This window comes from Takifugu rubripes, chromosome 1 (genome assembly GCF_901000725.2).
Source record: "Takifugu rubripes chromosome 1, fTakRub1.2, whole genome shotgun sequence".
NCBI lineage: Eukaryota > Metazoa > Chordata > Actinopteri > Tetraodontiformes > Tetraodontidae > Takifugu > Takifugu rubripes.
In genome coordinates, this window is record NC_042285.1 from 723,305 (window position 1) to 739,234 (window position 15,930).

The 15,930-nt window shown below is 55.3% G+C and overlaps 2 protein-coding genes across 2 annotated transcripts; one reads left to right on the forward strand and one right to left on the reverse strand.

Annotated features, from left to right (window-relative positions):
- Positions 1 to 809: 809 nt before the first annotated feature.
- LOC101069946 (neurotrypsin-like) lies at positions 810 to 11,991 on the reverse strand. Its single transcript, XM_029850656.1, has 14 exons — positions 11,702 to 11,991; positions 10,073 to 10,115; positions 6,820 to 7,062; positions 6,604 to 6,742; positions 6,363 to 6,541; positions 6,021 to 6,168; positions 4,959 to 5,137; positions 4,740 to 4,881; positions 4,435 to 4,655; positions 4,041 to 4,182; positions 3,693 to 3,968; positions 2,937 to 3,071; positions 2,598 to 2,866; positions 810 to 2,523 (listed from the first exon to the last, which is right to left on the reverse strand). Exons 1-14 carry the CDS (start codon positions 11,771 to 11,773, stop codon positions 1,967 to 1,969), a joined length of 2,745 nt encoding a protein of 914 aa, XP_029706516.1. The 5' UTR covers positions 11,774 to 11,991; the 3' UTR covers positions 810 to 1,966.
- On the forward strand, positions 7,604 to 9,195 carry LOC115253273 (E3 ubiquitin/ISG15 ligase TRIM25-like). Its single transcript, XM_029850763.1, has 2 exons — positions 7,604 to 7,824; positions 7,895 to 9,195. Exon 2 carries the CDS (start codon positions 7,897 to 7,899, stop codon positions 9,049 to 9,051), a length of 1,155 nt encoding a protein of 384 aa, XP_029706623.1. The 5' UTR covers positions 7,604 to 7,824; positions 7,895 to 7,896; the 3' UTR covers positions 9,052 to 9,195.
- Positions 11,992 to 15,930: the final 3,939 nt, after the last annotated feature.

A 15,930-nucleotide genomic window follows, 5' to 3' on the forward strand; every position in this document is an offset into this window, starting at 1 on the left:
GTGAACAACAACTGACGAGTTCTTCGCTGCTGCGGAGGAGAATTCTCCGGTTACGGATCATCGCTTTGATCTTTGGGCGGAAAGAAGAGCCGCCAGTCTTGGGTTTCAGATGTATGGACCAAAGCGTGGACGATAATCCCGCTGATCCCGGCTTTGCTGTGTGTGGAGGCCCAGAACCTCGGGTCAGAACCTGCAGCAGTAAATACCTGTTGTTATTGTGAGAGGAGCTCCCAAAGAGGACGTGGGGGGGTTATTTTGACTCCCCGTCCTGTCGCTGAAGCCGCCGCCGCTCACAGGTGGATCGACGAGGCCACAGGTGCGCTGACGTCCTCCTGCAGGAAGTCCTGCCGCAAACCACGAGGTCACTTCCTGGACGTGTGCTGCGTGAGGAGGAAATGTTTCTAACACTTTGGTGCTGAGAAATAAGGTAAATATTCAGGTGGGTCCCCCCCGTAGCTGCTAATGCTAGCCTGTCCCATTAGCTGAGCTCACTTTTGCAACATTTAGAACTGGATTTACACATAAAATGTGTATTTTGTGAGTGTGAACTCGCTTGGTCTTTGCTGGAGCAGCTAATTTATCATTTCCACGACGTTGACTCAGTTATGCTCATTATAAATCAGGCTGCCAACAGTGAGGCCCCCATCCCTGATATTTCTTGGGGGGGGCTCTCAAAACAAAAGGAAAGATTAGCGCGGCTCAGGAGAGCAACAGCTGCGCACGTTGTCTCTTCTGAAACCTTTTGTGGCCGATCTTGTCATAATGTTGCTCATTTGTGTGGTTTGTGCAGGACTGAGGACACAGACGGCTTATTTTTAACCAGATTAATGTTTTAATACTCAACATGATTCAGAATGTTACACCGAGGAACAGCTGATGGGATTAGAATGGATAAAACAGGCCTTTCGCGCCGCGCGCGCGCGCGCACACATGCGCCAAAACGATCCCGACAACCTCCAGGATCTGCATGTTAACCCATCACTTCTGCTGGGAGGGGGCCACACAGACGGGGTTTATTTACAGGATTACAGCGACGGGGGGGTCGCAGGTTGAAGATGCTTCACGACACAGAACACAGCGGTTCACAGAAGATCAAAGCACAAAGTAGAAAAAGGAAGAGTGACGTAATCAGCCCTGTGAAAGGGGGCGATGTCGCCCTCTGGTGGTTAGATCACGCAACTGATCAGCGCACAACAGACCAGACAACATCTAAACTAAGGATCTAGTTATCTATCACATCCGTACAAAAGGATCATGTACGGATCATCAACTGTCGATGGCTTTGAAGCAGGTTTCTGACTATACAAGTTAATGACCATAAAGGCTTTGATCTTTGATGCATCCCTGACACGTCGCTTTCTTCTCATCGTATCAATTTGACATCAATGCTGGATGGCAAAAACCACTGGTGTGATCCTCACAGCGGATTCTCAGCACTAAAGTTATGATGCGGCAGCCCTCTCAGATTTATTTGATGTTTTTATGAAAGTTAATTGCAAAGATTTGGGGACGAACCTAAACTCACTGGTGACGTGCGGCTAGCCCGCTCCACCCTTAGCACGTTGCTAAACATCTTGCGGTGGAGAGCGGGAGTAAGTTTTAGCATAGATTCTTGTGTGACCATCTGAGAAAAATCCACACAATATTCGCATTCTGTCGCCATGGAAACGCAAAGCTTAGGCTGCTTATTATTATTCTTCTGATACGTCCTGAACGTTGCAGCCTGAAGTGGGCTGAAGCTCGCCGCCGTTCACCCACACGCTCCTGGCAGCACGGATGGGTTGTGCCCACACGGCTCACCTCATGCACGCACACACACACGCACACGCACGCACACACACACACACACGCACACACACACATGCACACACACACGCAGATTGAGATTTAAGATGAGCTGAATTCTGAAACACCTTCCTTTTCCTCAGGTGGTCACGGGGCACAGGTGGTCCGCCAACGGCCTCCATCACTCCAGCGTTGGTGTGTTCGTGTCACGGCGAGAGTGTGTGTGCCTCGCGTGTGTGTGGACGTGCTGAGGGGGGTGTGAGCGAGGCGTGTGTGTTCCTCCGACGTGGGTGATCTCGTTTGTTTCCTGTCCCGTGCGTCTCAGCTCGCTCTGCGTGTGGAGGCGATCGTGGTCGAACTCGCCGTGCGCGTGTTCCTCGTGCGTGGGCGTCGCGTCCCTGCCTGGCGTGCTGGCGTGCGAGCGCGGCCCCTCCCCCCGCTGGTCCATGACCTCGTCGATCCAGCCCCGGAAGCGGCTGACGCGTGTGTAGAGCGACGGCGAGGAAGCGGCGCCGCAGCCGTGACCCCCGGCGACCAGCCCGGCCAGGACCCACCGACCCGACTCCTCCTGACACAACAGCCCGCCTCCGGAGTTGCTCTGGCAACCGTCGTCACGGAGGAGGCTGGTGTCTGGAGGGCTGCCAGCGCACAGGGTGCCGTGGCTGGAGTAGCTGTTGCCATAGCGCTTCTTGCATCGCCATGACGACATGAGAGAGACCCAGGATGCCAGAATAGAGTCTGGGAGAGAGGAGGGTGGGAGGAGGGTCACCAGCAGCATCAACGCTAAGCAAAACCAGATTAGTGAGACCTACCGGGTCCTGTCCAGCCGGCGGTAACTATGACGACACAAGACGAGGGGGTCTTTGTCTCTGGCGGCGTGTCTGCGGGAGGAAGGCATGCGGCGTTGGTGAAGGGTTCAAAGGTCAGACAGTGACCTTTTGAGCTGGGTAGCTTCAGCAGAGCCAGATCATGGCCGCCGCTCTGCCCTTTGAACTTCCGGTGAACCACCACCATCTCCGGCCGCAGGGTCCGTTCCGAGGCGCCGACCCGCACCACCAGCATGGACGAGTCGCTGCCGAACCTGGAGGAAGCGCCAAGGGTGAGAAGGTGGATTGTGAGGGCGCGGCGAGGGTGACGCCGGCGTCGGTCACCTGCTGATGCAGGACGCAGACGTGAGGGCCCAGCAGGGGCTGATCAGGGTCCCGCTGCAGACGGGACCGCTGTCCTGGTCCTGGTCCTGGTCCTGAGACTGGAGCCACACCGACACCTGCCAGGGCCAGGAGGTCCTAATGAAAGAGCAAAACCAAACCTACAGCTGTTTAAAACGGCCAGTAAACCTATTATTGCCTCTTATTTACAGCATTAACATCTGAAAATCTAACCTTTTTGGTTCTGTCCCGAAAAACTGGAGGATTTTTAGAAATTAAAACCGCATTGTTTAAAACTAAAGCTGCAGCATTACCCAAACTGGCCGCTAGATGGCGGGAAACACCGGGAAATGACACGTTAAGAGACACTTTGAGTAAAAGATCTGATTTTAACACAACTTCAGCAATTTTATGACCAAGTTTGACTTAAAGATTCACTGGACTTCAATTAGGTTAAAAAAAGGATGGTAGAAACCATGAGATAACTATAATTCCTTATTTCACTTTGTTCCTTTAATTACCTCAACATTTAATTAGGTTTCAACTCAGCAACACGTTGACATGTTGTCCCCTTCAGGACAATTGTGTCCTCCAACAAATGAAAGTTTCTCTTTTAAATAAGGCCATAAACCCTCCAGGTAGCAACAGCCGTGGTTCCACCAATAGAACCACAGTTGGTTCCTGAACACCCCGGCCGGTTCACGACTGTCCCCCGTCTCTGTTACTCCAGGACAGCGCTCAGAGTGGACGAGGCCCTACCTGACCACGTCCTCCCCTTGCTTCCTCTTCTCGTCCTCCTCCTCCACCAGCTTCCTCAGCCCACAGCTCCGCTCATGATGTCGGACCGGAGGCGCCGACTCCTGCGGCGTGACGTCACACTTCACCCCCGCGTCCCTCCTGCGTCTGCAGCCCTGGACGTCCTGCCCCAGTGAGGGACACTCCCCCAGGAACTCCTCCTTCCCCGTACACCTCACCTGGTCCAGGTGGATGGGACCTTTCCCCTGACCGAAGCCTCCGGCCGCCAGCGCCGCGCCACTGAGGACAGGAAGCGTCCCTGCATCAGTTTGTGCTGCTAAACCTCAGGAGACATGTGACATTTTTGTCCACCTGTGTCCCAGCTGTCTGCAGACCACAGCCGCGTTCAGGTCGTTCCAGCCCGAGTCGCAAATACTTCCCCAGTCGCCATGGAGATAGACCTCCACTCGCCCCTCCTTCCTGCCGCCGCCGCCGACCAGGCGCACCAGAGGACCTGGCGGGACAAAGAGCAACATTCCCATTCATGCGGGTGTGTGGACACTCGTCCCAGCGTCCTCCTGGGGGTTGTCTTGGCATTCTAAAGTCTCCAGGAGGTGCAGGACCCCCCGGGAGGACAGAAGGACGCTTCAATCTGCCACATCATCAGGAACCCTGGAGCTGGAGGATGGTTTGGACCTCTGCATGCAGGACAGGCTGATGGCGAGACAGAAGACGTGGGACGTCGGTGGTCCCACTTCCTGCTTACCTGTGGCAGGGGAGATGGCGGGCACCTCGTTTGTCTCCTGGCTGGATCGTCCCCTGCAGCGGACGGCCACGTCCTCGCCGTGGGAGCAGTCGGTCCGACCCCAGATCCCGTGAGGACAGTCCAGCAGGGACGTCTCCGTTCCCTCACAGTGGACGTCGTCCAGCAGGATCAGACCGACGCCCTCGCCAAAGGTCCCGTCCAGCACCACTTCAGCTCGACCCCTGGGGATGGACAAAGGCACCACGCGTTCCTTTTCACAATTCCAGCGTGAGAGATCCTGTTTGCTGGTGGGTCTGGTCGTGCACCTGTAGCCCAGCTGTCTGCAGACCACCTGCGCGTGCTGCTGGGACCAGTGGTCGTCACACACCGTCCCCCAGTCGCCGTTGTGGAGCACCTCCAGTCGGCCCTCCCAGGGACTGTCTCCTCCCACCAGGCGCACCACCCCGTCTGCAACCACGTGGGCAGCCATGAAACCAGCTCTCACCGCACCGATGCTCCGAGTGTGTGTGTGTGTGTGTGTGTACCTGTGTAGGGGCTGCAGGACACCCCAGCGTCCTCCATGTGGTCGCAGTTGTGTTGCTCCCAGTTGCCATGGGAACACTCACCCAGGAAGAGCTCGTTTCCCGTGCACCTGACAGCATCCAGCAGGATTGGGCCGGAACCCTGACCGAAGTGAGCCCAGGACCAGGCCTTGGCCACACCCCTACAGCGCACACACACACACACACACACACACACACACACACACACACACACACACACACACACACACACATAATGTGTTTTTATACATTATGCTTTGGATCCTTTCGCGTTAAAATGCGAACAAGTGCAACTAATGAGCTCCTCTCTTGACTGTAGCATGTTAGCATCCCAACTCACAGGTTATTGACACCAGCAGATGCTAACAGATGCTATCGCTAACAGATGCCAGTGCTAACAGATGCTATCGCTAACAGATGCCAGTGCTAACAGATGCTATCGCTAACAGATGCCAGTGCTAACAGATGTCTAAAAACGACTCCTACTGATAAATAATGAAGAGCTGCTGGGAGGAATCAGCTGCTTCCATTATTTATTTATCACAGCCAAGAATATAAAATCACTGTTGTTTGTGTCCCTGGATCCCACAAAGGCGTAAACGAATGTTGGTTTCACCACAAAAACGCTTATGAAAATCCAAGAGATCAAAGTGAAAATAGTGTAAATACTTGAGGACGAAAGGAAAACTGAACGGAACAGTAAGAATGATGGACACAACAAACACAAAACGCTGGTTTTGGGACAAACTTCAAGCTCTGTGTCACAACGCAGCCGTGTACAGACGGCGAGATTTCCCACGGTGTTTGAGGAGCTGAAACGCAGCGTTGTGTTGAACACAGATGAAGTTTCTCCCCCAGCAGCGACTTCATGGCTGTTTGTCCCTCAAAGACGTGAGACGTTTCCTCCTGTGAGGAACATCAGGAGACACTATTCCCTCAGCACGTGGAATACTGTGCACGAGGACGTGGAGCATGAGGGGCTGGACGTGCTGGACGTGCAGGACGTGCTGGACGTGCTGGACATGCTGGACATGCTGGACGTACCCAAACCCCAGCTGTCTGCAGACCACCTCGGCGTCGCTGTCGTCCCATTGGTCGTCGCAGACGGTGCCCCACCTTCCTGCGTGAAACACCTCCACGCGTCCTTCAAAGTCTTCGTCCCCTCCGACCAGTCGCAGAGGCGGGCCGCTGCCTGAGAGCAGATGGAGAGACACGATGGAGGTCAAACGTTGCTAATTCCTCTTCTTTATGACGCTGATCCCACCACTGCTGCTCAACGCTGCCCCCTGTGGATTTCTCTGGAACTGCGGCGTGTGCGCGACGTTTGGGAAAGGGAGAGATGCAGGTGTGTCGACTGGGAGGGGCTTATTTAGAGGTTACGCTCACCTTCTGGCGGGGCGCACACAACAGCCGCCTCGTTGCCATGGCTACAGTCTCCAGTGACAAAGGTCCGGCTCCTGCAGCTACTCAGCCTGTTTTCGTCTCCGCGGCAACCCAGGCGCTCATAGTGGAAGAGTCCGGAGCCGGAGCCGAACTGGGAGTGTTTGAGCGCCGTGCCGATGTCGCTGTTGGGACAAAGGAAGGTCACGCGTGCAGGAGCAGATCCAGGAACAGCCACCTGACCCACCTGAGTCCCAGCTGCCTGCAGATCACGCTGGCGTCCCTGTCGGACCAGTGAGAGTCGCACACGGCCCCCCACTGGCTGCTCAGGTAGACCTCCACACGGCCGCGGCCGGGCGAGGGCCCGCCCACCAGACGCACAGCACCTGCAACGCACAGCATCCCTCTTTGGTCTTTTTCTCTGATCACAAATGTTCTGGTCGGTTCTGGGTGGCGGCCGTACCCTGGTGGCAGTCGCAGTAGGCCCAGCCGATGGCTCCAGAGTTCTGTCTGAAGAAGCACCAGGGGTTGGACTCCCGGTCTGGGTTCCTGCAGTAGCTGTGGTCCCCCAGCCCCCGGCCCGGGTACTGCATGACGTAGTCGGGAAACTCTGTCCACTTCAGACAGGGGGCGCCAGAGTCTGTCTGGGACACGGTTCCATTGTAGTAGCCCAGTTCTGTGAATCCTTGGGAGCAGGACAGAGGTGCTGCACAAAGAGAAGGGGGGGGGCACATGTGATGCACGGAGAGAAGGGGGGGTGGGGGGGGGGGGGGCACATGTGATGCACGGAGAGAGCAAGAAGATGTTTGGGATGAAAGCAGACGGATTCGGGTCAGACAGAACAACAGGAAGTGACGGTGAGACGTGGACGCGTCCAGCTGCTGCATCCCCACGCTAATGGTGCAGTCATCACAGAACCACCAGAACCTGCACGTGTGTGTGTGTGTGTGTGTGTGTGTGTGTGTGTGTGTGTGTGTGTGTGAGAACATGGCGTTGCCGTTAGTTACAGAACGCCATCAGTGCACACAAGCACCTTTTATTCTTCGTGCTCTACAGTGAAAGCGACAATAAAAAAGACCAAATTAATTGATTAGGCGTCCAGGTGGCTGATTAAGGATTGATTAGGCGTCCCCAACCGTCCCGGGGCCCCGTCCTGCCGGGGTGAAGATGCATTCAGAACCTGCAGAGCCGAGCGGCGTTCAGCCCTCAGTTCAGGCCCCTCCCATCGGCCCCAGCGCGGTCATGTGACCAGCCCGCTCCGCTCAGGCCTTGAACCTTTGATCCTTCAACCATCAAAGATCAGCGGAGCTTTGATTCAAAGCGACACATTACAACTCCAACGCTGTCCGAGCTTCACGCTCCAACCACGCTGGGCGACGAGCAGAACCAAGACCGACTCCAACGTGAAGACGTCGTGCATCTACTGCTCCCTGAACAAGATCCGAACTCTGAGGACTCCGGGTCAGAGGTCAGGTCCTCAGTAGGACGGTTGCCGCGGTAACTCAGTTTCCATCTCACTGTTCCTGCTGTGTTTCCAGAGATGGCCTCCAGAAACAGCCTGATCAGCGAGGACCAGCTGCTTTGTCCCATCTGCCTGAGCGTCTTCGTCCACCCCGTCTCCACCCCCTGTGGACACAACTTCTGCATGTCCTGCATCATGACCTGCTGGAACAGCGCGCTGCTCTGCCTCTGTCCCGTCTGCAAGGAGCTGTTCGCCTTCCGGCCGCACCTCAGGGTCAACACCTTCATCTCGGAGGTGACGTCACAGTTCCGGACGCTCCACGCCTCCGACGACCAGAGCTGGAGCCCGGGGGGGGAAGTGCGTGCGGCGACCAGCGCGGTGCTGTGTGACGTGTGCACCGACCTCCAGCAGGAAGCTGCCTGGTCCTGTCTGCAGTGCCTCACGTCCTACTGCGAGCCTCACCTGGAGCCGCATCGCCGCGCCGCCGGGCTGAAGAGGCACACCCTGATCAAGCCCGTGAGCGCCCTGGAGGACCGGGTGTGTCCCGAGCACGGCGGGCTGGTCGCCCTCTTCTGTAAGACCGACATGTCTCTGCTCTGCCACGTCTGCTCCAGGTCACACGTGCACCACAACGTCGTCTCCACGCAACAGGCGCACACGGAGATGAGAGGCGTGCTGGTGCAGATCCAGAGCAGAGCTCAGCAGATGGTCCGGGAGCGGCTGCAGAAGATCGGCGCCGTGAGGGAGTCGGTGACCGGGAGCACGGCGGAGACCAAAGGCGTGATCAGGGACAGCCTGCAGGACCTGCAGGACCTGACCAGGCTGGTCCTGAAGATCCAGAACAGCATAACGGAGCTGATAGAGGAGATGGAGAGGAGGCAGAAGGTGGCTGATGAAGAGGCGGCGGGGTTCATCAGCGGCGTGGAGGCGGAGATCGCCGCGCTGAGGGAGGCCAGCGTGAAGCTGGAGGAGCTCCAACACACCAAAGACCCGTTTCAGTTCCTCCAGAACTTCCAGAACAAGTCCGCCCTCCCACAAACCACCGACCTGTCCACCTTCACCCTCAACAGACACGTGGAGATGGAGCGAGCCTGGAAGTCAGTGAGCAAGTCGGTGTCGCTGCTGCAGGTGCTGCTGCGCTTCACAGGGACCCGGCTGACGCTCTGCTCCTCCTACCTGCAGAGCGTCAGCCGCTCGGCCTCCAGCGCCCCCGCCCTGCGACCCCCACTGTGACCAGTACGCCCCCGCTGGAGGACTGGTCCAGCTGGGACAGGGGGAGGACGTGTTTGCTGGGACAAACTGAGCGGTGTCATTCTGGGACGATGAAGATGATGAAGATGAAAGTGATGTGAGAAGGAAATAAACCGTTGAGCCTTTGATGAGTCTTTGATGTAGCGTTACGCAACTGAAGCACACTCACGCCCTCGCACACACACTCACACACACTCACAAACACGCCCTCACAACCGCACACACAATCTCACACACCCTCACACTCTCACACACACTCTTACACACACCCTCTCACACACACACACACTTACGCCCTCACACACACACTCACACACGCTCACACACTCACAAACACGCCCTCACAACCGCACACCTCACACACCCTCACAACCGCACACACACACTCACACACACCCTCACACGCTGTCACACACTCTCACACACCCTCTTACACACACCCTCACACACACACACACACACACACACCCTCACACACTCACACACACCTTCACAACCTCACACACTCTCTCACACGCTCAAACACCCCCTCACACTCTCACACACACCCTCACACCCTCACACGCTCCCACACATAGTCACACAACCTCACACACACGCTCACACACTCCCTCCTCATCCTCACAACAGCGGAACTCTGCCCATCGCCATGGGAACGCTCAGTCTCCGCTCTTCTAATCCATTTCCCGGCAACAATGAGTGTTTGACACGGTTCCTAACGACTCGTGTTGGGGGGTGAAATCTGCATAAATGTGGAGTTTCTTCTCATCTGAGCAGCAGCGGCGGCGGCGGCGGCGGCCCCACCCCCATCGCTGCCTCCTCCCCCGCCGGGGTTGGAAAGACACCAGCAGCAATAAACACGGGGGGGGGTGATGAGGAAGGAGGAGGAGGAGGAGGAAGGAGGAGGAGGAGGAGGAAGAGGAAGAGGAAGAGGAAGAGGAAGAGGAAGAGGACGTGGTGACAAAGGGACGATGGGGCGACGAGAGCGCCGCCTCCGTCTTACCTGAGTCCTGCACCTGGTTCAGATAAGAGTCGTCAGCCACCACCTGCACAGGAAGAGAGGGAGCATCACCTGAGGTTCTGAACGTTGTGACGGAGCACACACACACACACACACACACACACACACACACACACACACACACACACACACACTCTCTTCTGCTCAGCAGGCAGAAGAGTGTAAAGATGTTTTATTTGATTTCCAGTTCCGACAGATTAAAACGAAGCTCTGCTGTTTCTGTTGCTGCTCTGATTCTCGGAGGCTCCGTCGCCATGGTGACCACGTTTGATTAACTTGACTGGTTTCATGTTGTCGATCAAACCCAGAATTAGTGTTGAGATGCAGTTCAAATGGTTTTAAACGGTGTCGGCTTTAAACTGTTGGGGGATGGTGCTGCTGTGCTGCTGTGATGGTGTGATAGTGTGATGGTGTGATGGTGTGCGGCTGTGCTGCTGTGCTGCTGTGCTGGTGTGATAGTGTGATGGTGTGTGGCTGTGCTGCTGTGCTGCTGTGCTGCTGTGCTGGTGTGATAGTGTGATGGTGTGCTGCTGTGATAGTGTGATGGTGTGCGGCTGTGCTGCTGTGACGCTGTGATGGTGTGATGCTGTAATACTGTGGGGCTGTGCTGCTGTGATGGTGTGACGCTGTAATACTGTGGGGCTGTGCTGCTGTGATGGTGTGACGCTGTAATACTGTGGGGCTGTGCTGCTGTGATGGTGTGACGCTGTAATACTGTGGGGCTGTGCTGCTCCCCTCTAGTGGAGGTGAACTTGACACTGAAGCAGGACACCAGAGCAGCATGATGAAGCTTCTCCTCCTCATCGTGCTGCTCTGAGCCTCGACCACCTTCAGGAGCTGCTGCTCAACCTTCTGTCACCTGATCACAGAAGCTCCTGACAACAGGCGCCGCTCTCGTCAGTGACAGGCTGCAACCACCCACAGGACCCATGATGCCCCCATGATGCCCCCATGATACCCCCATGATACCCTCATGATACCCCCATGATACCCTCATGATACCCCCATGATGCCCCCATGATACCCCCATGATACCCTCATGATACCCCCATGATACCCTCATGATACCCCCATGATGCCCCCATGATACCCCCATGATAACCTCATGATACCCTCATGATACCCCCATGATACCCCCATGATACCCTCATGATACCCCCATGATACCCTCATGATACCCCCATGATACCCCCATGATACCCTCATGATACCCCCATGATACCCCCATGATACCCTCATGATACCCCCCCACACACACACACTCGTTAGTGGCCGAGTCCACTGTAATTGATAATATGTTTAAAAGGTCGGTTAAAATTGGTGTAAAAGACAGATTATTGTGATGTTTCACACACACACACACACACACACACACACACACACACACACACACACACACACACACACACCCGGAGAACCTCGGAGCTCCTGATGAGCCTCTTTCGCCGTCGTTCATTAAAGGGTTTTTAGCTCAGGTCAGCAAAATCAGGTCGCGGTGAAAAATCAACCCATCATCATCACCATCATCATCATCATCATCACCATCACCACCATCATCATCACCACCAGCCGCGGCAGCAGCAGCAGCAGCGGGGGGGGGGGGGCACCTACCTCGGCTAACAGGGGCAGCCAAAGGCAGGCGGTTCCGATCAGGCGCAACATTCCCCGGCCGCTCCGAACCATCGTCCCCGCCAGCGCGTCCGTGTCAGAGCCAGTAGAACCGTCCCTCCGCTCCCATCTCGGTCCAACCTGTCGGCGACGTGAAGCAGCTCGTCCCGCTGCCGGAGAGCGAGACGTGACGCGGGTGTGAGGCTGCGCGTGGCTTTCACGCACAGACAGGGCGCGGCACAGAAACACGCACGGGCGGATTGTGGCTGCAATAATGTTGAGCTCTGCAAAATATCAATCTCTACCCCCCCCACCCCCCCCCCCCCCCCCCCCCCCCTCTCTACCCCCCCCCCCCCCCCCCCTCTACCTACCCCCCCCCCCCCCCTCTCTCTCCCTCCCCCCCCCCCCCCTCTCTCTCTACCCCCCCCCTCTCTCTCTCTACCCCCCCTCTCTCCCCCCCCTCTCTACCCCCCCTCTCGCTCTCTCTACCCCCCCCCCTCTCGCTCTCTCTACCCCCCCCCCTCGCTCTCTCTTCCCCCGCTCTCTCTCGCTCTCTCTCTCTCACACACGCGCGCGCTGCGTGATTCTTCTTTGACTTCGCCTTTATTTACAGGATTCATGATTCCTCCCACTGTCATTAAAAGAGACCAGGATCAGCTTCCTTAGATCCACCATCCCAAAGAAATAATCAGTGATTTGGATCCGATGGATCTGATGGATCCGATGGGTCTGATGGATCCGATGGGTCCGATGGGTCTGATGGGTCTGATGGATCCGATGGGTCTGAGGGGTCTGATGGGTCTGATGGATCCGATGGGTCTGATGGATCCGGTGGATCTGATGGATCCGATGGATCTGATGGATCTGATGGATCTGATGGATCCGATGGATCCGATGGGTCTGATGGATCCGATGGTTCTGATGGATCTGATGGATCCGATGGTTCTGATGGGTCCAGTGGATCCAGTGGATCCCCTTCCTCGTTGTTTCATGGCTCAGATCATTTCCACCATTAAGGCAGCTGAAGATGTTCTGGCCTCACGTCTGAGGAGCTTCTGCCAAAGTGCTGCCCAGGACTTCGGAGTGGATCCTTCCGATCCAGCAGAACCTTGAGGAATAAATGGAATCTGATCAGCTCCTGACCTCCTGATGGTGCTCCTCAGGTGGTTGAGGAGCTAGCTACCAAAGGCAGCAACATCTGGTCTCGTTGGTCCTGCTGCTGCCTGAGGACGGAGACACCGTTAGCCTAGCGGCTAGTTTGATCTTCTGAATCTTCTCGGGTCATGTGACTGATGCACTTAGCATCTTAGCATCCTCCTCCTCTCCTCCTCCTCAACTCCCTCCACCTCTGTTCCTCTTCCTCCTCACCTCCTCTCCCCCCTCCTCCTCCCTCCTCCTCCCCCTCCTCCACCTCTTCCTCCTCCTCCTCTTCCTCCTCCTCTGTTCCTCTTCCTCCTCACCTCCTCTCCCCCCTCCTCCTCCTCCCCCTCCTCCACCTCTTCCTCCTCCTCCTCTTCCTCTTCCTCCTCACCTCCTCTCCCCCCACCTCCACCTCTTCCTCCACCTCTCTTCCTCTTCCTCCACCTCTCTTCCTCTTCCTCCTCACCTCCTCCCCCTCTTCCTCCTCACCTCCTCCTCCTCTTCCTCTTCCTCTCCCTCCTCCTCCTCCTCCTCCTCCAGCCCCCCCAGAGCTGACAGAGATTAGCTAAATTCATTCCACTTCACAGAGGTTTTGTTTTACCCACAAGCCCCGGGGGGAAGGGGGGGGGGCGGGGATTAGCGCCAAAATGAAACTTTTCTTATTAAGTTTGGAAGCTCCTCCTGCCAACGGCGCCTTTGATGTTTGCATTTGCAGATTAAAAGTTTATCTTTCATCCACATCCAATATCGGTCGTATCGCCGCCATCTTAACTGCACGTCTGCGTCTCCAGATTCCTGTTTATTACATTGTAATAGTGTAATAACAACGTGGACCAATAGTAAAGTGATAGCGGCTGCAGGCTCAAACCCTGAGTGCTTGTTTGCCTCAGCAAGGATCTTTGTCTCCTTAATCACACACTCACACACACACACACACACACACACACACACACACACAGGAGTTACTGCCATGTTGCCATGACAACCAGGCGTTTGCAAAAGCCAGCAGGATGCCAGCTCTCCAGTTGGATCACATATGAGCTTCTGTGTGTGTGTGCGTGTGTGTGTGTGTGTGTGTGTGTGTGTGTGTGTGTGTGTGTGTGTGTGTGTGTGTGTCCAGAACAAAAGAGGGTGCAGTAACAGAGCAGGGAGGCTCCAGAAGCTGCTGCTGGACCAGGTTCATGATGGTTTCTGGCCGTCTAAGATCCCCCAAACGTGCACGCTTTGTTCTATTACTGCGTGCACGCGTGCGATGAAGTTCCATCCCATTACTCCCGTCTCCAGCTTCTCCTTGGCCTCCTCCCACCTCCAACATTCACCAGGATTCAGTCTGCAGAGATGAGACGGTTGGTATGGAAACGCACCAGCAGAGATGCACATTTGTCCTTAAACTGCCTCCTTCTAATGAGTCTGACAGCAGGAACCTCGTTACTGGGGGGGGGGGCACGGTGGGGGGGGGCACGGCGGGGGGGGCACGGCCGGGGGGGGCACGGCCGGGGGGGCGCTGCTCATCATCCTGTCTCTTCTCACTCTCCTCTGTAATATTCCAATTTCCAGTTCATCTCTCCCCCTTTGCTGGCAGCCAGAGGGCATCGGGGGGGTTCTGGACCACAGTGGTTTAAACGGTGGTGAGAGTGGGGGGTCACAGTGAGGCCCAGGACCTGCAGAGAGGCCCCGGCTCCTCGGTTCCCCTCTGAGCCAGAGAGGAGAGGGGAAGCAGCTCTCTGGGCCGCGGCCCCACAGCGGCCGACGCTCTCGTCTCAGGCGGCTTCCTGTTGAAGGGACCTCAGGAGGCTCCGACTCAGCGTTTCACTGGACGGATGATTGACCCAGAGGTTAAGATGAAGATGCAGCTTTTTGGGGGGGATTCTGCTGAGGCGGCGCCAAAGCCCGCTCATGCTAATGCTAAACGCTAACGCCAGGATGCTGATGCTGGGCCAGGAAGAGTCTCCATCTGTCCTGAGGGACAACATCAAGCTTCAGCACAGCATTTAAGCCTGTTAGCGTCACGGTGACCTTTTCAGAGCCTTTTGTTCCTATTAACACTCAGAAAACACAGGTTGTGTCTCCTGGTGAGGAGCTTCTCATCCTCCATCTCCAGATCTGGAGGCTGCGGAGCATCGACACACAGTTTGCTGTGAGACAGCCGACGTCCTCCCGCCTCCCGTCTGTGTCAGAGCTCCATTTAAAACCTCCTCAGCTCCTCATCAGGAACCTTCCTGGAGACTGAAACGAGTTTGTGAGGGATCTGATCTGAATGTGGGTGGATGGAACCACAAGGTGTCTTTATGGAGGACAATTAGCACAAAAGGCAAATATGCAGCATCAAACCTGCTCGGTCACGACGTTTGGACGGTGTGTGTGTGATTAGCACGTGATAATCTGATACAATCAATACAAATGTGCGTTCAGATGATAATTAAATGGATCTTAGATGCTCATGTGAGACTGAAAAGGATCTTTTCGATCCGCTGTGGATTTATTGTTCTCATATTTCGCCCTTTTCTGTGTGCTGCAGGGTTTTTGACCCGCAGCGCCCCCTTGTGGTCGCTACAGGGTCCCGGCGGTACCCAGAAGTGCGGCAGAATAGTGAAGTTCAATCAGGTGCGCAGCGGAAACGCACTTTTGCTTTTCAAAACAAAAGCATATTTTTCTTTTAGTCAACGATGAGTTGAAATGTACTGAAATTCTCGGTTTAGTTCAAATCTGACCAAACTGCGGGAGTTCCAGGCAACGAGCGTAATTACGTCACGAGAGATGTGCACGTCATAACGTCGCCTTATCGCAAGATAAAAACAAGATGTGCTGGATTGATCATAGTTAATGAAATTTAAGGAGGAAAGCAAAAGAGTAGGTTGTTAAATGAATGATTTCATTTGAAGTAAACTTTTAGAAAAACTTGGTGATTGGTTTGAGTTTTAAGTTATCTTTTTTTTTAAAAAGAATTATGTTGTTAAGTTCATCGCTGTGGGTCACAAAATCCTGATCTCAACAAAATACAGGTGTGATTTCAGGTTAAATGAAGCTCCACCTGAATGTCAATAAAGCAACAAAATACCAATATAAAGGTTTTTGTTTGAGAGACTAATTAA